At 39.5% G+C, this 20,630-nt stretch overlaps 1 protein-coding gene across 7 annotated transcripts in view; it reads right to left on the bottom strand.

Annotated features, from left to right (window-relative positions):
- Window positions 1–20,630, bottom strand: part of MACROD2 (mono-ADP ribosylhydrolase 2) — an 890,240-nt gene that overhangs the window by 37,283 nt on the left and 832,327 nt on the right. For 4 of the 7 annotated variants that reach the window (XM_051613308.1, XM_051613309.1, XM_051613305.1 and 1 more), the window contains 4 exons: window positions 18,191–18,259; window positions 8,419–8,496; window positions 6,392–6,466; window positions 5,673–5,774 (listed from right to left, as the gene is read on the bottom strand). In XM_051613308.1, the coding sequence (XP_051469268.1) occupies window positions 5,673–5,774; window positions 6,392–6,466; window positions 8,419–8,496; window positions 18,191–18,259 (324 nt within the window). Of the gene's footprint in view, window positions 1–2,142; window positions 2,754–5,672; window positions 5,775–6,391; window positions 6,467–8,418; window positions 8,497–18,190; window positions 18,260–20,630 lie in introns of those variants that run through there. The other 3 variants (XM_051613312.1, XM_051613307.1, XM_051613311.1) reach the window with 2 other exon arrangements.

Raw genomic sequence — 20,630 nt, 5'->3', positions numbered from 1 at the left:
ATCTGGCTTATATTGCAACTGCAAAGTTCACTTGAATTTCATAACATTCTTGAGAAAATAAAGACAGGTAAAGTGAGGCTTCTTAAAACCTAATGCTGTCCCCTGGATAAAGGCACTTCTTTGGCTTTCCAGTGATAATCTTGTTACCATGTACCTCCAACTACTCACAGCTACTTGCTTTGCAATAATCTGCCTCTCTGCATAGTTTAGAATTTTACACATCTGAGTTTTAGGACTAACTTGCAATGTTCTGGTTCCACAGTACTTCCAACATTTCTGCAAAAAGTTCAAAGGTGCATCTTTTTTTCTTTGCCAAATATCAATACCTGTCAGAAACAGATTTTAAAGATATATTTAATATTTAGGGACAGACCATTCTGTAACAGCCCCAAAAGTGTCATCTGATCCACTTAGTATGGATTGTTATTGTGATCAAACACACTGTATCAGATTGGGGATATTTATGGTTTTATTTTTTGGGCAAGTGAATAAAATAAGTTGGAGCTTTTATACTAGATCTTCAGAAGTCACAACACTCAAAATAACTTTGTATTCTTTTCTTTCCAGACAAAAAGAAAATAGGTTTTAAAAAATATATAAGGAAGATTTAAAAAAAACACCTTTATTTCCAAAATGTCTCATCCATCTCCACTTGAGGCTGAAAAGAAGTTCTGGTAAGAAATAAAAGGTAGTTACAGTTGCCATGACTAAAGAATAAAGATGTCAGATTTGTCTGAAAAGACTTCTCAAGAACTATTTGGTTTCTTCATAGCCACAATGTCATATCAAAGAAAGTCATTATTTTGACATTATTTACAACTGTACCAATGCATGTAAAATCCTGCAAGTGCTTGATACTGAAACTATAAAAAATGGAGAGCCTTTTTCTCCAGCTTTGCAATACTTATTTCTCCCCAAGTTTATGTCATAAAATTATCTCAGTTGCTCAAGTTCAGATGGGTAAATGACGTGAAAATCCAGCTGGTTAAGAGCAGAACGGATAAAATGATGGCTACAGACTTACACAGCTATTGATGTATCAAAGTCTATTGAGCAAAGCTGGGCTTAGCTAGTAGAGAAATTAGGCAGAATTCAGATTTACTGCCAGCTATTTAAACCGTAAAACCTCCCCCAGCCCCCTTCCAAACCTGCCTTAACATTGCATGGTTCATACTGAAAAAACAGATGGTCAATACAGTGCCCTAAACACAGCACTCAAGCAGGCTAAGATGCACTAGCACAGAAATACCAACTGTAAGGGGCTATGTCCTGCTCTTAAGCTAAATCCCTGGAGACTTTATATTATCCTTTTTATAGGCATTAATTGTGGCATCTGCTCTTTGATAGTGCTTCAGCAACAATTTGCTTCTGCATTTTTGGACTTGTCCCATGGAAAATAAATGTGTCCTTTGCCCAGGGAAGATGCAACCCAACCACTCTAAACTTGTTTCTTGGATGGAGAAACATCCCGGGTCAAGCTTGAATCATGTTCTAAATAGCACAACAAGGCAAAATGTTTTAGCCCAAAGTGAGCCAAGAGAAATAATGGCTACTTCTGTTTATATTCCAGTGCTCTGACAGAAAAGTTATTCTTTAAAGAGTTAAGCAACTTCCAGAGATGATCAGTGAGGGAAATCATCATATCTAATGTCTTGATGAAGGGAGACAGAAAAAGATGGGAAAAAACAGAGGGGAGAGAGCAGGCTTGGAGGAAGAGATGGCTACACATTCACACAAATAAACATGAGTTTTATTACCATGTGCTGCAAACTGCTTTGTGCAAAACCTGTGCTGATTAAAACTACAACTAAATGCTGAATGCATGGTCTTTACAACACGACAGGACTAATTCCAAGTGTACATGTAAAGGGACTGCCAAACCATCTATTAAAAGTGTGTACACTTACCTAGTCAGCAAATAGGCCAGTGATCACCACTTACTCTGCCTTTTAATAAAGGGATTTGACAATATTCCCTCATCTTATAAGAAACACAGATTTTCATTATTCTTTTGTGAACTAGAATAACTGCATAATAGTAGCTGGAAAAAGAATAATTAAAAAGGCATCTTGGTTTGTCTTTCTTCAGTTGCTCCCTAGAATTATTGAACTTTAAGTTACAGTAGGAAAAAAAGGTAATAAATTGGCACATGCTATATTTTATTATGGATTTTGGAAAAAGCAACAGCAGGTTTTTATGAAACACACACAGTGCCTTACATTGTAAAATTCTTCAGGGTAATCTGGCTTGTTTCTTGCTCCTGGCAATGGGAAACAGTAGTGAGATTGCCAAGACTTTGATTCTTCATTCCTCTGGGCTTCCAGTGCCCCAGAACCTTGAAAACACCAGGATCCATGACTCCTTGGTAATAGGCACTACAGTGTGACCCTGGAGCTGTGAAGCCAAATGAGCTATAAAAAAAGGACCTCACAAGCCCTAAAATATTCCAAAACACATAGATGAGCTGGTAGCAAAACTAGCCCAATTAGATCAGAAGTTTTACCTATCGTTTGTCAGAAGTTTGTGAAAACTGAGACACATCTCAAAACCAGCAAGACACAGTCATTTTTCCATGCAAAACCACATCAATGAAAAAATTCCTAGCATGCTTCAAAGCCACAGCCAGTAACTAAGCAGAAAACTAGCTTTAGGTTGGAAAAGGGACTTCGATCTTTGCTGGTCATTTAGTGGCTTCCACAGTTCCAGTGCTGGGGACAGGACAGGTCACAGATGACTCCTATTCATCTAATGGCCTATGGTGAGAGAGAGAGAGAGAGGCAGATTATGTGCTACTCTTCACTCCAGAATGAGCTTGGTAATACAAAAAAAGATCAGAACTAGAACTGAAAGACCAGGTAGTTTGAGGTATTGTAGTTGCTACATTTGGCTATGCATATAGGTCTAAGATTTATTTCAGTAAAGTATCTGACACTGTCTCCCACGGCATCCTTGCAGCTAAACTGAGGAAGTGTGGTCTGGATGATTGGGCAGTGAGGTGGATTGTGTACTGGTTGAAGGAAAGAAGTCAGAGAGTTTTGGTCAATGGGACAGAGTCTAGTTGGAGGCCTGTACCTAGTGCAGAGCCACAGATATGATTAAGGGAGCGGACAACTCCCTTATGAGGAAAGGCTGAAGGATCTGGGTCTCTTTAGCTTGGTGAAGAGACCGAGGGGCATTAATGTTTACAAATATGTAAAGGGTAAGCGTCAGGAGGATGGAGCCAGGCTCTTCTCAGTGATGTCTAATGATAGGACAAGGGACAATGCTTGCAAGCTGAACCACAGGAGGTTCCATGAAAGCATAAGGAAAAACTTTTCCACTGTGAGAGTGACAGAGCACTGGAACAGGCTGCCCAGAGAGGTTGTGGAGTGTCCGTCTCTGGAAACATTCAAAACCCACCTGGACAGATTCTTGTGTGACCTACTCTAAGGGATCCTGCTCTGGCAGGGGGGTTGGACTACATGGATCTTTTAAGGTCCCTTCCAACCCCTAACATTCTGTGATTCTGTGAAGATTCATGTATTTCTATTTATTGGGACAAACAGTCCTATGTTAACTTTTTTTTCACATGTTCTTGGACAAAAATGTGCTATTTCATCATATATCAAATGTCCTATGGATGCTGCTGAATAACTATTTAACTTAATTAGTTTATGAGGTAGCACTTGGGTTACGTGAAATAATGTTCCTTCTTAGAACTCTGTTTTATGCCAGGTAATCTCTTTCCATTAAGAGGAGTCTCTCTTTGGGGAATGCATTTTATTAACCTGAACTTCAGATAATTTTCTTTTTTTACCTCTCTTTGTCCAGATCTGCCTTGTTTTGTGGTGAACTTTCAAAACTCATGTAGCCAAGTATGTGGCCACTAGAACTGGAAGCATTTAGCAAGATGAGCTCTGAGGGTGCTCTACATGTTCTTATACCCCTAAGAATGAAACAAAGCAAGGGAAAGCCTTAATTTACTTTCTTGCACAAAACCTTGAGAAAGCACAGCTTCAAATACCTTTCCTTCTCAAAACCCTGAAAAAGCACCCATTTATTTTCCCTGACCTGAAGACAGAATTTTCGAAAGAAGCTAAGCAGAACATCTATGCAGTTGCCCTGCAGGTAGACTCAACACTTCATCTCCTCTTACTATTGAACTGACCAAAAGCTCACTTAAATCAGTAAGAGTCCTTCTATGAACTTCAACAAACTTTGGATTAGACAAATCTTGCACAGGAGCAATACCTGAGCCTGCAGGTAGGAACACATTCCAAAATGTTTGGAAAGAATCTTTTACTTAGTTAGTACTTCCACCTTTTAAATCAGGGGCAGGAAAAAGGCAAGTCCCAAGAACAACCCTTTTCTGACATTACCTCCATTTCCTAAATGTTGCATATTTTAATAGTGGGTAGAACAGATGGTGAAATATAATCTCTCCACTGAGAAGGAAATGACAGTGACTAGCTGTAGGGGACACTAAAGTATTAAAGAGAAGGAAATATACAAAAAATGAAAGTACATTTTGTCCAGTTTGCTTTGAATGAGGCATAAAATAAAATGTAAATAATTGCTATTAGAAGGAAACCTAATGTCATGACTTTGGTATCTGCAAGCAGACTGAGCTTGTATTGTATAACCTGGATTTGCACCTGAGGTAGCACAACACCACTCACCTGGATTTCAAATAAGGATTATATCAATACCATTTTCACCATCAGTAACAAAGCAGAAACCCAATACTATTAACATGACTGATAATAAAGAGATGTGGTTAGTATCAACTTGGATAGGCAATAACAAAAAAAAAGGAGAGGATGCTGTTTAGCTGTATATGAACAAAGAGTTTCTATTAACCCGGTTTTGCAGTGAAGTGTCAATATTACTAATATAGGTTTGCAATTAAGTTGGTGGTGTTAAGTTGGAAAAGGAGTTCATAATTAGGATAAAACAGTTAGTATTGACCTGAATTTTCAATAAAAATCATGTCTGTATTTTAATTTGGAACTGTGAAATTCATCCCTCTGCTCTACAAATGACCATATAATTATTAACTTGCAGTTACTTTACAGAGATTTACACAATATGTTCCTTTTTATATGACCATGTGCCTGTTACAAATGGTGAGGTGAATGTAGGGTTTCCAGAAGTGTCCAACACTTAAAAGTATACATTTCTTTGCAAAAGCATTACTAAGGATTTAAAAACTTTATTCCCAGAAAAAATTACTGCTTCAGGAAGACTGTGCTCCTCCTCCAAATAATGGTTTCTTTATTAGAACTACTAGTTTTGGTTAATTACCAGTAAAATCTCTATAACCTCACAAATAATTATCATACCCATTTATTGCAAATACTCTCGATGCTTCTAGCCAACGTGATCAAAAAGGTACTTATATGGACATAAACTGGTTGTTCAATCAGCCTTATGCACTTTAACAGAGAAAACCAACTATGAGGAGTGTTTCTTTTAAAGTCACGTTAGAACCTGAGTATGTGCTTTTTTTGCACTTATTTTCCTATGCAATTCCAAGTCCAATATATCAAAGCAATATTCAAGGATAGGCAAAAAAGGATTTTTCATACCGGGGAAAGCTTCTCCATGCTCTTTCCCTGCTTCCTTTCAATAGAAAAGGAGAACATGAGCCCAGCAGCATTCTCTGTTTTAGTTTATTATATAAGTAGCCTCACCTCCTTCTTCTTTTTCTTCATTTCCTCCTCCTTCTATTTCCTCTGCACCATGAATCAAAGGTATCTTAACTTCTGTTGTGTCTTCTTGGTTTGACAAGGACTCTGAATAAATTTGATAAAAAGGAGATGAACAGTAAGGCTTTTCAGAATGGACATAAAAGGATTAACAGACACTAGGGAGATTATAATTAAAAACACTGGCAGAGGAAAAGGATCCTTTTCCCTAAGCGTACAGATACAAAAGCTGTCTCAGGGAAATCCAAAGGGCTTTAGCTGAGGGCAAGGCCTTGATCCTCCAAGATGCTGAGCTTTCTGGGATTTAGCACAAAACCCCCACGTGCCTGACTCCAAGCATGGGCCTTCACTGAGACTCCTCACAAGCCCAGAGACACACATAGTCCAGAGTGTTTTGCTGGGCTGGCATTCCCTGCCCCAAACGTACAAGGCTGAAGTGCTTGTCATCAGGAATAAGAAATGCAATGTTAACTTATTTCTCTAGCAGTCATAGTCATTAAAAATTCAGCTTTTATCACCAAGTATCCACAGATACTCCTCTGCTACAGGTTGAATTTACAGTTACCATAAGATCTGCCTCCACAGATTTAGCTTAGTTGTTTTGGAAAAAGAACGGGAACTTAATGAATATTGATAATATCCAAGCAATAACTAGTGTTTTTGCCTGTCAATTTTGCTATTTGATTTCAAAGCATGTGCAGTACCTTCTACTTCCATGCAGGAGCTTTGGGAATCTGCCCCAGTTTTCACCTCCTCTTCTGCAGAAAGATTCTGCTGTCCTGTTAACATAGAATCATAGAATCAAAGAATCCTAGGGGTTGGAAGGGACCTCAAAAGATCATCTAGTCCAACCTCCCTGCCAGAGCAGGGTCATCTAGAGCACATCACACAGGAACACATCCAGGTGGGTTTTGAATGTCTCCAGAGAAGGAGACTCCACAACCTCTCTGGGCAGCCTGTTCCAGTGCTCTGTCACTCTCACAGTAAAAAAAAAATTCCGAATATTCACCTTGAACCTCTTATGCTCCAATTTGATCCCATTACCCCTTGTCCTATCACTGGTCATCACTGAGAAGAGCCTAACTCCATCTCCCTGACACTCACCCCTTACATATTTGTAAACATTGATGAGGTCACCCCTCAGCCTCCTCTTCTCCAAGCTAAAGAGACCCAGCTCCCTCAGCCTTTCCTCATCAGGGAGATGTTCCACTCCCTTAATCATCTTTGTACCTCTGCGCTGGACTCTTTCAAGCACTTCCCTGTCCTTCTTGAACTGGGGGGCCCAGAACTGGACACAATACTCCAGATGCGGCCTCACCAAGGCAGAATAGAGGGGGAGGAGAACCTCTCTTGACCGACTAACCACACCCTTTCTAATGCACCCCAGGATGCCATTGGCCTTCTTGGCCACAAGGGCACATTGCTGGCTCATGGTCATCCTCCTGTCTACCAGGACCCCCAGGTCCCTTTCACCTACACTGCTCTCCAGCAGGTCAGCCCCCAACCTGTACTGGTACATGGGGTGTCTCTTCCCCAAATGCAAAACTCTACACTTGCCCTTGTTAAACTTCATCAGATTTCTCCCCGCCCAACTCTCCAGCCTGTCCAAGTCCCTCTGAATGGCAGCACAGCCCTCCAGTGTATCAGCCACTCCTCCCAGCTTGGTGTCATCAGCAAACTTGCTGAGAGTACATTCCATACCCTCATCCAGGTCATTGATGAAGATGTTGAACAACACCAGTCCCAGCACCGACCCCTGAGGGACTCCACTAGTCACACACCTCCAACCAGATTCCACCCCATTGACTACAACTCTCTGCCTCCTTCCTTTGAACCAGTTCTTGATCCACCTCACTACCTGATCACCAAACCCATTCTTGATCAACTTATCTACAAGGATGCTGTGGGAGACGGTGTCAAATGCTTTACTGAAATCAAGATATACCACATCTACCGCTCTACCATCATCCATCCACCTAGTAATTTCCTCATAGAAGGCTATGAGGTTAGTCAAACATGATTTACCCTTAATAAAACCATGCTGACTGCTCCTGATGACCCCCATGTCCTTGATATGCCTAGAGATAGCGACAAGAACAAGTTGTTCCATCACCTTTCCAGGGATGGAGGTGAGGCTGACCTCACCATGACAAATGGCTGCATGCAGGCAACAGCAAATTCATCAGAACAGAACACAAACCTAACATATACCATGGTCCTTTTCAGCCAAATACTGCTTTCTTTATATTAAATTAACAATGTTGGAATTATTTTACATATGAAAATGTCACTTAACAAACTCTAAGCATTAAGTATGTTAAATGGCTGGTGAAAACTGACCCTGAAACTATTTTTTTTTCTACTTTTGTATCTCAGCCTTGACACACTGATCCTCATAGGAGCTGTTGCAAAGTGCTAGCACTTGACAGTTGATTTAGCAGAAGAAACAGAATCACCCCACAGGCATTTGGAACAACAAATGATAATGATAACAACACTGTGCACCCAGGATCAATATGGTTAAGTCCACATATTTGGAGAAGTGTTTTTTCTAGCAATGCCAGAGATGACTGCAGCACAACTGGCTGGCACACAACTTCTACTAGCTGACAGCGTTTTCTTAAGGCAGTAGAGGTCAGGCTGAAAACCACTGGATGCTGAAACTGGAATAACTAAGGTTCCCAACCGGTTCATTATTTCTGTCTTAAAGAGTTTTGATACAAAACTTTACCTTCGGCTTGATCTTGTTCATATCCCATAGGATGCACTGGGTCACTCTCCTGTGCGCCTTTGGAGTCTTTCAGGGAGTCTGAGAAAACAGCAAACAAACAAAATCCTGCAGCAGTTTTCATGCTGGAAGAGTCTGGTAGTTATTTCAGACACAGGTAGCCCTTAGGTGCTACCTTCATATCTGGCATGATACACTGACAGATTTTCTATCTGTTTAACTACAGACTTGTGGGTTTCAATTATTCAAATTGATTTAAAAAACTCTGCAGTTACTGAGCAGTTTTTTCTTGCAGTACAAACTTTAAATCAGAAGCTGGCAAGAAAGGATGTGTAAGAATAATCAGCAGCATTTATTTCAAATGAATGGAGTGGCACAAAGCTCTGAGAAACAGCACAAACCACCTACTTTATAAATAAAGTGATTTCTTATTTATTTAGAACAACACTAGCACTTCTCATGGTTGATCTTCCACAACCTTGACAAACATTTAGTCCTGTAAACCCTAGTGCAGATCCTAGCCTCATTTAAAGTGAAGGCAGAACTCCCAAGGTCACTAACATGGCCAAGACTGCTTTTCCTGTTGGGAGAAAACCAGCCAAATTAACTACCCAAAGACATAGCCTGAATCAGTGGCACAGGAAGTTTAAATCAGACAAGCACAAGTCCAATCCCTGTGCTATATGCAGTCATCACAAACACATGGCATTACTTTGTTGTGTCGAACGACATTTTCTGACAACAGCCACTCCCTAGTTTTTGCATGGGGGTGCATGAGAAATGCATCATTCCACTGCAGTCAGGAAATCACAGCCTCACAGCCACCCATTTCAGCTCTGCTCATCTGCATAACACACAGCTTTCACTGGATAAAGTGCTCTCTTTGATTCTTGTTAAAAACCATTACTGATCTAGCTGGACATTTCTGCCAACTATAAGGGTAAGTACACTTGAAATCATAACAGTAACAGACAATCACTATTTGTGTTCCAGAATGAAACACTTTCTAAAATGCTGCTAGATGGAATACTTAAGTAACAGTGCATGATAGTAAATTGCACTATGATAGTCTTCTTACTTCTGTCTCTTTCTACAATATAGAAGAGCAAATCTTACAATATACCCAAGGATGCCCCTGTAAAACTCTGCTTCTGAAACTTGCCAAGAATAATCTCTGATGGGTAAGTGAGAAAGCTGGGTTGTTAACATCTGATCCAAATTTAATAATCTGTAGAAAAGGTATGCACTGGAAGTGTGTGGCTTTAATTAACTGCAAATAATCCCCCAAGGCAAATATTTAATTACCTGCACAGCTTCTTACTTCTTTTGTAGCGTGACAATAAATTTAGAAATCCAAGTTTGAAAGCAGAATATCTCACTGATGTACTCTGTTAAAATTTGCCCTTGCTGAACTTTTTTTTCACCTTACCGTTGACTTAGAACTCTACTCACTACTATCAGCTGGACCACTGTGTTGGTCTTTCATATTAGGATGCCACATTGTGCTATGAGTTACAAGGGATTACCCTATCAGTCCAAATCAGAGCTGAATTAGAATTTCATCAAATTCCAAGTTTAATCAAAAAGCAAGTTGAAGGACCTCTTGGTATAAATGGGAGTAGCACTAAAAATCTGTAGGGAATTTTTCAAGCAAACTTTAAACCCATTGAATGAAATTCTGGCTTTGCTTAAGTTTTTGATAAAGCTTTCAGGATACCAAACAAGCCACGATTTGCACCACCTGTAGCCCCATCCTCTAAATGATTATCTTTTTCTGTATGATTTAGTTGGATGTTTGTAAAAGGAACTGTACCGACCAAGCTGGAATCAGAAGTCCTCTGCCTTAAGCAGCGTGCAGGCAGGGGCTGAACACAGCCCTTCAAACAGCCAAAAGTGATGATAAAGTGTGATATTACCTGGTCTGGGTGGGAGAGATGCACATGGCTGTGTTCCATCAGACCCTTAGAGCTATCTTATCCTACTGCACAGTACTTCATACGCCCAGACCTGTGCCTTTAATCTCAGTCCATAGGTGCCACCTTTTCTCCCACAATGAGGAATGACTCCAATTTCATGCAAAAATCAATCCCCAGCATCAGAAGAGCAATTACGCGCTTTGGTCAATAAAAACAAATGGAGCTTAAGGAGCCTTGTGCTTGGCTGATGTATGTGTCCCATCACAGAATCACAGAATTTTCATGGCTGGGAAAGACTTCTAAGATCACTGAGTCCAACCATTCACCCAGGGGGAAAAAACAAACAAACAACAACAACAACAATAATAATAATAATAAACCAACAAAGAAAAAAAAACACAAAAGCACAACCACACACCCCACAAAACAAACCACACAACCCACAAAAAAACACACCATGCCCATGCCCTCCAGAGCATGCCCTGAAGTGCCATATCTACACATTTCTTGAATACCTTCACCACCTTCCTGGGCAGCCTATTGCAGTGCCTGATCACTCAGTAAATAAATTCTTCCTAATATCTAAATTGCAGAGCATCGTGTAGCTTATGGTAAACTACAGTTACACACAGTATGGGGTGTTGTTGCTACTTCCCCTCTTTGGCACATCTGGCAGTCTGACCTCACAGCTGTGCTAAGCATCAGCATTGGCCACCTCACCTGGAGACCACCTATGCCATTTGGCACATCTCCTCACATTCCCACAGCTGGCTCTGCACAGTTTATTCTTACGGGATTGTAATTGTGTGTTAAAATTTCATTGTGATCATAAGCAGTTTTCTAATTGTTCCAGGGTTTGAGAAAACAATTTAATTGCACAGAATTCCAGATTATCTCAGGCAGTACACAATGCTAATTGTGCTCAAGTATTGTTTGTTTGGTATTTTTTTGTAAAACATGTTTCTGAAAAAAGTGGAACATGGACAGGAGTTACTGACTAGCTGCAACAGTCCACCACTCCTGTTTCAGCAGTAGAAATCAGTCTTTGCATTAATCTGCAGATTCTGAGTTTCAAAATCTTTAGGGTCAAGACCATGTCCAAGATTTCTTCTTTTCAAATGCAAATATTAGATCAAATATTCCAGCCCAAAGGTCCAAAGATAGTTTTACTTTTAAGATTAACAAGAATAAAATAAAGCAAAGGAATAAAACCAGATTTATTAAGAAAATCTGAGCCAAACAAGAGTAAAAGTGTAAGACCGACCGGTCAAAAAAAGCTGTTCCCAAATAGGCTGCGATGCACAAGTGCCACCTCCATTTCACTTTGAAAGCAGTAGTGGGATTCCCACTGATGATTTACTACTTTCTGCATGCAAGTTTTCGATAGGGTAGTGGTATTCCACAGGCTCAGCTGGCCTCTGTGCTCACTTAGCACTTCAGTGCCTTATGCAAGTGGGCATAAGTCAGTATCAGAGTTCTAAATCATTCCAGTGTCTGCAAAAGCTCTGGCCATCCCTAAAGCCTTCATTCAACTCTAATTGGCTAGGGAACTAACTCCTGACTTTTTAAACAGTGTTAATCTTCTCCTAATACAGCTACTTATCTGTTAGGTCACACTGCAGAATCCAAGTCAGGATATTATTTCACAGCGCAGTATGTTTAATTTTTTGATAACACACGCTGGGGACAATTTACCTTGGATAACCAGAGATTGGGACTGTAAGGGTTAACATTCCTCCAGGCAGGACTGAAAATAGTATTTCTGATACTACACTGGAGCACAGTTCCTAATGTCACCATTCATCACTCATGAATGAAGCAAACATGACATTTAATGACATAAATGAACCCAAGATAGGCCACTTTTATCTACTGTACATCAAGCATTGAAGTGCTCATTGAAGTCTGAGCATCCCTTAGATCCTTCAAACCTGCTTTTACTTGGTGGCTGCAGTGGCAGTGTCCACGTCAGGGGCACTGGGCTCTGCACCCCTCAATTGTATTGCAACAAATGTCTCACAGGGCTGTATGCTGGAACGCACCTGGGAATTAGCCCCAGCCTTTAGCAACCCCTGAAGAAAAAAACTGGACTTTAAGTAAGCTGACCACAATACTCCCCAAGTAAATTCACTGTTCCAATATATCAACTGTATTTTAAATTCAGCTCCAAGAAAACCACATAGCTTTCAATAAACTATCAATCCCACCCTTCCTGCCAATAATCAGACACTATTTTGTCTAAATACTGCATAAATGCCCATGTTTTTCCAAGCCATTCATATTATTTTTTTTTTTAGCAAATCCTAAGGAAGAGAAGAAATGGTAAGATCTGCATGTTAAGTGGTTTTAATGATCTTTTAAAATTCACTTCCCCAGCTACTCTGTATGGCTTATTTACTGAGTCATTTCTAATATGCAACACACCTGGGTCCTGCACACAGCCTAGATAAATCACCATGTTTTAGGGAGCTGGAAGAAGATTAAAGAGGGAAAAAGCTGGTCATTATGAAAGAAACAGGTTCAGTGCGTTTTATTTTTTAAGCATGATACTGTGAAAAATGACTGGAATATTTCCAGAGTGGAAGAAATCAAGCAGGCGTCTAAAATTACAGGTAATGGTGTGCACGGAGGCTGCCACATGATTAGGGTATTCTTTTGCCTCATAAACCGAGGAAAATGTGTTAAAATGAAGTACTATAAAATGGTGATTTATGAGAAGTTAGGGAGAGATTCTTGAGCTTTGACTTTAAAATGTTATTTTTATATCCACCAAGATTTCATTTTAATCTATCTATATGACAGATTAGATTTATTGGAGCCCAAGTTTATATGGCTTGGTAAAACAGACCTTTTTAGGTGCAACAACCTGTAGAGATATTTTTGCAAGTGTTTGGGTAATAGACCAGGCAGATCATCTCTGCAGGTGGGGTCCACTGAGGCGTGCTCCCTCTCACTCATGCTTGGAGGTGACAGAAGGGCATCTCCTCTAACCTCAACTACAGAGAAGTTTCAAGTGCAGCTGGTACCGTAACTATGGGCATCCTGCTGCTGCCATCAGGGGCAGGGGCTGTTGTACAGGGCTCTGGATAAGGAAAAAACTGAGAAAAAAACCTGGACACCTTGGTTAGACCCTTCTCAGGAGATGATGTCACACAGCTGAAGGCAAGGGTTGAGGGGGAGAGATGGAAGGAGTAGGTGCTCTCATCAGATGGATGGGAGCACAGCTGGATGGCTCCAGGTCAGTTAACACTTAAAAAATAAGTATGATCTAAATAAAACAGCTAAGTAGATTAGTGTCAGCTGCTGCAGCTGCCTGTATTGGTGAAGGATAGAGAGAAATATGGGCTGGACCCCATCTGGCTGCATAATGCTATAGGTAGGCCAGATTAAAGGAAAAGGCAATAAGCCTCATGGTGTGCAGCTCAAAGCGAACATTATAGAGGGTATCAGGGGAACAGACACTTGGCTGGATGGTGATGGTTACATACCTGGTTTGAAAAAAAACAACCCAAATCACACCACTTAGCTTGTGTTAGCCAATCTGCTTTCAAATAAATCCTTCTAACCAAGGGAGAGAAAAATGTTATCACTGCAGCTGGCATGCAGAGCCACAGCTCCGGTTGGGGGTGTTGAATCTCTTCCATTAAAAAGGTTCTCTTTCAGTTACCTATAATTGAAATTTTTCAGGCTGAAATTTTCCAGGTCTAATCATAGCCCAAGGGTGAAGTAAAAACATTTCATTGGTAGCTGCTGAGCACTCAGCACTTGTGAAAATCAGGTCATTCATTTAGATGTCTTAATATATACTTAAGAGCTGATTTTAAACACCTCTTTTTGAACATATTGGCCTTTCAGCCAATCTTTTTCACCCACTTATCAATGTCTAATTTACGTCGATTTGCACAGCTCCCCTACATTTGAAATGCTCTTTCAGTTTATCCCTTCTCAATCATTTATGTCCTTAAGACACCAGGATTTTTCCATAGGGAAAACTACAGCTGGCCAAACAGGAATTTTATATCCATTATGTTTTACAGGCAGGATACTCACAGGCTTCTGGGTTGCACAAAGTGAGTTTTCAGGGCTAGCCCCTAGACAAGGCATATACCTAATTCTGTTTCTGACAACATAAGCCCTCCAGCTGACTGAATCTGACTCCATTTCAGAGCATGCAGAAAAATAGTGACTTGCTTTAAATGGCGCTCCCATAGGAGCACAGACTTTGGTTAACACCTGGAAATAATTAATTGCTACTTTATTTTTAAAATTAATTAGCATATGATTTAATTTATTTGACCTTCAAATGAAAATTCAGTTCTTATTAAGTGGTAATGAATTAAAAACAGTGTATTGTGCACAGAAACTTTGCCATGATTACTGAACAGGGAGTTCATTCTTCACCTGTACTAAATCCAGTTGCTTATTTAATTCTTCTGCCAGAAAGCCCTTGAATTAAGTCAGGCTAAATAGTAATTTGTAGGACAGGTAATGCAGATGAAGATGGAGAATACTCTCTCTCTCTCTCTCTCTCTCTCTCTCTCTCTCTCTCTCTCTCTCTCTCACACACACACACACACACACACACACACACACACGCACAACACAGCTTTAAAAAAAACTATCACAGGTTCAAACCAAACCACAGCTATATACAATGGTCCATTTAAAATGTGTTTGTAGTCCCAGCATAATCTTGTATGGACAGGCATACTAGGCTGAGTGCAGCCTGATACATGTTTTATCAGCTGCATAAACATTAATTACTTTAATCACTTTGTTCTGCCCTTACACTTCATAAAGAGAAGCATCTCTAACTTGAAATATGCTGTATATAAAGGATATACTTCCACATGCACAGTAATGAAGCACTACAAAGGTGCTGCCTAGAGATGTCAGCTCTTCCCCTAAGAGCTAATAGTTATGCATGCAAGTTTTCAAGGGTAAAATTGCCACATTTCTTTATGGTAATTCCAGACAGTGGAAACAGAAACTTGGCACAGGCTGGAATAAGAGGATACCTCCACTGCATAATATCAAACACCTTTATTTTATTGGAATATGACTGTTCTGGCTTGGGGTTTTTTGTTTTGCTTTGCTTTTTTCTAAGGACAGACAGAGCCCTCAAAAAATTCAGTCTGCTCACAGGCCACATGCAAACAGGGTCTATGTGGACTTTTTTCCTTGGACAATGTCTCTTCTATTGTGAATAACAAGAGATATTCATTAATATGAGTTTTGTAATCTCACAGTAGGTTTTAATTTGACATGCAGCCACTCAAACCATGATTCCTACACTGCTCCACACACTTATCACAAAACTTCCCCCTTTTCTTTAAAAACAACACCTAATAAAGATGACTCAGGTAAGACAAAAATACTACCATTTCACAGTAGCAGAGATGCATGGGATCCATTTCAAATATCATCACATTTTAGAGCAACAAATAACTATGTAAATGTGTTTGCCATATTCTAATCCCAGAAATAGTAGAAAACAAGCAGAAAAACTACTAGTCAACTCAAATTGGAGACAGAACACTTGTTTTGGTGCAGTCACCAGACCTGATCTTTGAAAGACTGCTATAGCTATACTTCCATAGTAGGCTTGGAAACCTCCTATTCCAAGTGGTGTAAACTATGCATTATGGGAATATGTAGCCTAGATTTTTTGCCACAAATCTTTTGCAGTAATTAGGTGGAAGGACTGGAAAAACATAATTTCTTTAAATGCTTTTCATCCAGTTCATTTAGTTGAAGATAAATTACAGAAATTAGTATGTTCTAGAACCTGGCAAGGTTTAGCTGTGTTAACTCAGTGGGCAAACAATTTGAAGGCTGAAATTTATTTTTGGGAGCAGCAGGTGTTTTCAGAAATGCCAGGATTTTGTAAAAGTGCCATTTCCCAAGCAGTAGCAAGTATTTGGTAACACTAGTATTAATTCTAAAACAACTCAAAATCTAAAACTAAAATGTTTAAAATCTCCTATTGGAATTAAAACTATGGATTGAAAGTATGGGCTGGTGAACGTGGCCACCTCATCATTCAAAATTCTTGGTTACATTAAAAAAAAAACCTAGCAAGTAAATCCCTACATGTTCTTTTCTCCACCATTTCTTTCTTCTTTTTGTATGACTTTACATACAAAATAGATGGAGGAGAGTCTGTCTTGCTTCCTTTTCCCTACCAGATGCCTTCCATCTTACTTTTGAGGAGTGGCAGGACATCAAAGAGAAACTGCCCCTTGTATTTCTCAGGGCACTATCTGTTCTGTCAGCCTCTCAAGAGAAGAGAGGAAAACGCTATCCTTTTAGCATATTACAGGGAAAGTGATACCTATAGCACCTATAGTTTTCCTGAGAAAACTAATAAAATGGGTGAAAAAACTGGAGTGGTTACACATTGAGAAGGTCACTGAAAAGCTTATCATAAGATGTACTCCAAGCAATACCAAAATGTTGGGACCTTCAGTAAGACTGCAGGCAGTAAAAAAAAAAAAAAATCCAAACCCAATGCTTCACCATGACCCTCACATTACAAAACAGAAAAAAACCAAACACATCTGATGGGGCATCTTAGAGATACAGGATACATAAACAGGCCAAATGTCAGCAAAAGAGAGAAATGAATGACAAGAAATCACCAACTATGCTGGGCCTGAATCCATCACTATTTCTGCCTTCCACTACCCTTGCAATGACTTTATGAAGATACCAAAAGCAAAAGCTAGTGCTTCTGCAAGGGTTTGTGGTTGGGTTTTTTTTTTTCTTCTCTGCAGAATCAATCAATCAGTTAAGAGAGCACTTAAATCAACCTGCACAAGGCTTTGAACTCATAATCAGGTAAGTATGCTGGCTCTCTAGCATGTGTCTTTGGAACAAAAGGGCAAGATCTCACACCCCGTCACACTTATCTAGAAAAATGAGAAGAGAGTCAAGCAGCAATGCTGAATTAAACATTAAATCTTTTAAAATAAATAAGTTAATGGATGTTAATAATTATGTTATCTCAGTAAAATGCATTAAAATTTTCTATTAGTCTTTCTTGAAGGCTGCACTGATGGACTGTATTTATTATAGATAGCATAACTCCTGTTTTCAATTACCAGTAGCGAACATTTTATAAATCACCCAGGCTGTTTCCTGATGTACCCCCACTGAAATGCCCATAACTGTAGACCAGCACAAGCAATTAATAGCATGATATCAGAAGAGTATCAAAAACAGTATGTCTGTGCACTGGTTCCTATCTGTAAACCAACAACTCCACAGGAAGAATCTCAGCTTGAAACATTTAAATTGGATAATCTCTCTTTTTTGTTTCCTAAACTCCCTGTCATTTGGCCCAGTGACACTTTTAAATATTTATCACAAACTAAATGATCTGAATGCCCAGCACAGTCTGCAGAAGATAAACATTACTTTCTCCCTCTCAATTATGACTTCATCTCCTCCTGTCTCCTCTTGATGTGTTTATAGCTATTGTGTTTTTCTTTTTCCCGATCAGGAGAGCACTGAATAGGGAGTTAATATTGCCAAGATAAATGTGCACACTTAACTTTATGCCTGTGAGCCATCCCAGTGAGCCCGAGCTTTGGGCTTATTTCTGATATGTCATGTATGATATTTTAGTATTACCTCTATAACAAGGGGACTTGGAATTCATGACATCTGTCCTACCAGCACAACAGCTGGTGCCAAGTACTTCATTACAAAGACTTTTGTAAATGAAAATCCAAGCATTGACCTATTTCTGTATTGTTTAACTGGGATTTTTGGCAATTTCCAGACAAAGGAAAAGCAGGCCTTATGAAATGTCCTCTTGGGATTGGATATTTTGAAATGCAATTTACAATCTGTACCTTTATCCTCACTCAGCTCTCTTTCTTCTGATGATGATAGGCTGGCTACAGCTGAAGGTTTTGTCTCATCTATGAGAACCAAGGAAATGAAAGAGAAGTTATTCATTAGATAGCAAAGTGATGAACTTTACTGAAAAAAAACATTACACTTTATTGAAGCAAGATGTTAGATCTGAATTTGATTTTTTGGGCTTCCATCCATTCACATTGCCTTTACCAGCCATTACTGGTCTGATTGTCTTCCATGAGCCAGGGATAAACTTACACTACAATACTGCCAGATCAAGTCTATATTTCAATTCCTCATAATATAGAGAGAGCAGCAGCTATTGGTTTCATGGGTAGGCTGGTGTTGCTATCTGCTTTGAGATTCCTTTTTTTCATTTAATCCATCTATTTTGAGAAAAAAACAATTAAGCTATTCTTAACTTTAATCATGTCCATAAATCCTATTGGAATAAAAATGATTGCATGCAAATGCTTTCTTGAATTAGAAGCTTTCACGAATCAGGCCTGAAATATAGCAAGACCCTAAAAATCTACAGCCTGGAGTTTTTTAGTGGTTGAGCATGTGGATAGAACTGGTGTAGTTAATAGATAAAACCAGTGCCTGAGTTTAATAGACTTTTTTAACTTTCACTGTTACTTTCTTTTTGTACTTTTTATAATTTAAAAACCTTTAAAAGCCTTTGTTTTCATTTCTACCTTTTGATTTCTTTCAAAAGAACTCATCTCTGATGACAGGTTTTTTTCCTAATATAGACATTGAGTATTTTTAACAACTTGAAATAAGATCTCTAAACCACCTGCCATTTTGCGTTTCCACCAGTTAACTGTGAAGTTCACTGATAATAGACTGGAGGCCAGATTAAAAAAAAACACACAGTAACAGCTGAAAAATTTCAGGCCAGCCTTTGTACATTACAAGTGGCTTTTTCATCTATTGTGTAGTAAGAATATATACATCTTTATGTAATAGACTGGTATTCATACCCAGTTTCTATTTTTTTCTCCTATCTTTTCTTTCACAATATAGAAGTACACACTTTGTGATTTGTCACACTCGGATGAAAGTTTTACCTTTTGGTTTAGAAAATACAAATAAGAACTTCAATATTTGATAGGATTGCTCCTCACGATGATCATTCCTAGTGATTTGAAACATTTTAGGCATACAGTTGCACATCTTAGAAAATCAGGTAATTTCCTACTGCCAAGAAAGGGCACAGAAGCAGCAATCCTGAAAGTTCCCAATGATGTTTTGTCTCCACGAAGAGTAGAGTGGAAGTCAGCAGCAACTCATTAGCAGAACATAACTAATGTAATTGTACACCTCAGTGTTCTTATCACTATGTGAACCAGTAGGGATAAACGTTAAGCCAAATAATTTTTTCCTGTAACACTGTGTGCCTGTGGCTGAGGAGGTGATTCATGGACTATGCGTAGGCACAACACTATCTTTAGGCATGTACCTAAAATGCATTCCTGAAGTATGGTATGTTCTGGATCTGGGACCTGAAATGTCTGGATCTTTTCTTTGACGCTCTTCATGAGAGTAACAAAACATGACTACCAGTATGAGATAGCAAAAGAATGTATATCGTGGCTCTGATAAACCAGCTCTGACAGCTCGTAACATAACAAGTCATAATGACAGTCTGGGTAAAAACACAATACGTCTAAGACACCTCCAGTAGCAAAGTAATAATTGAGAGAGGTACAGATTCCTTACTTCTCTCAGGAAAAATGAAATGTATCACATTCAACTGAATGGTTTTGCAAATCAAAATACCACCCCACCAGAGCGAATACACCTGACAAGAACAATGGGCTATATCTGGGGTCTGAAGGCAGTAGTATAGCTGGGTTTCACAGGAACTTCTGCAGCTGGAGCTAGGAGCTCCCAGCAGTACCAGCTCCAAGGTGAGCTAGCGCCAAGCAGTATTACTTGGTACAGTTAAAAGCTCAACATCGCTCAGGCAAAGGTATCCTGCTGCCTAGTAAAAGATTCAAACCAGAGCCTGGATTCAGACAGAGCAATTTGTTATCCCCTTCTCCTTGTCCCTTTCATCTTTTCAAACTCTGACTAGCATAAAAGAGAAAAACCCAGGAAAGGAAATGTGGCTGTCCCCCAGCACTCAAAAAAACCCCCACAAACCACTGCATGCTTATCTTGAGGAGGATGAAGGGCCTAGGTCCAAAGCTTGCTGAAGTACATGAGAATCTTTTTTATTCTGTAATACTGTGTGCCAGTGGCTTCTCATCCCACCACTTCCCCCATGCAAGGACATAAAGAGGAGGTGATAAAGAGGACATGAAATACAGAAGGACTTCAAGCACTTGCAGACAGCACCAGCTGTTAACTCGTAGTTGCAGAAAATGTGGAGTGCACTTCCACACATGCAGTGCCCAATGCATAGGGAATAAAAAAACAAACCCC

The sequence above is a fragment of the Apus apus genome, chromosome 3 (genome assembly GCF_020740795.1).
Source record: "Apus apus isolate bApuApu2 chromosome 3, bApuApu2.pri.cur, whole genome shotgun sequence".
Classification (NCBI taxonomy): domain Eukaryota; kingdom Metazoa; phylum Chordata; class Aves; order Apodiformes; family Apodidae; genus Apus; species Apus apus.
This window is presented reverse-complemented; position numbering and strand designations above follow the sequence as displayed.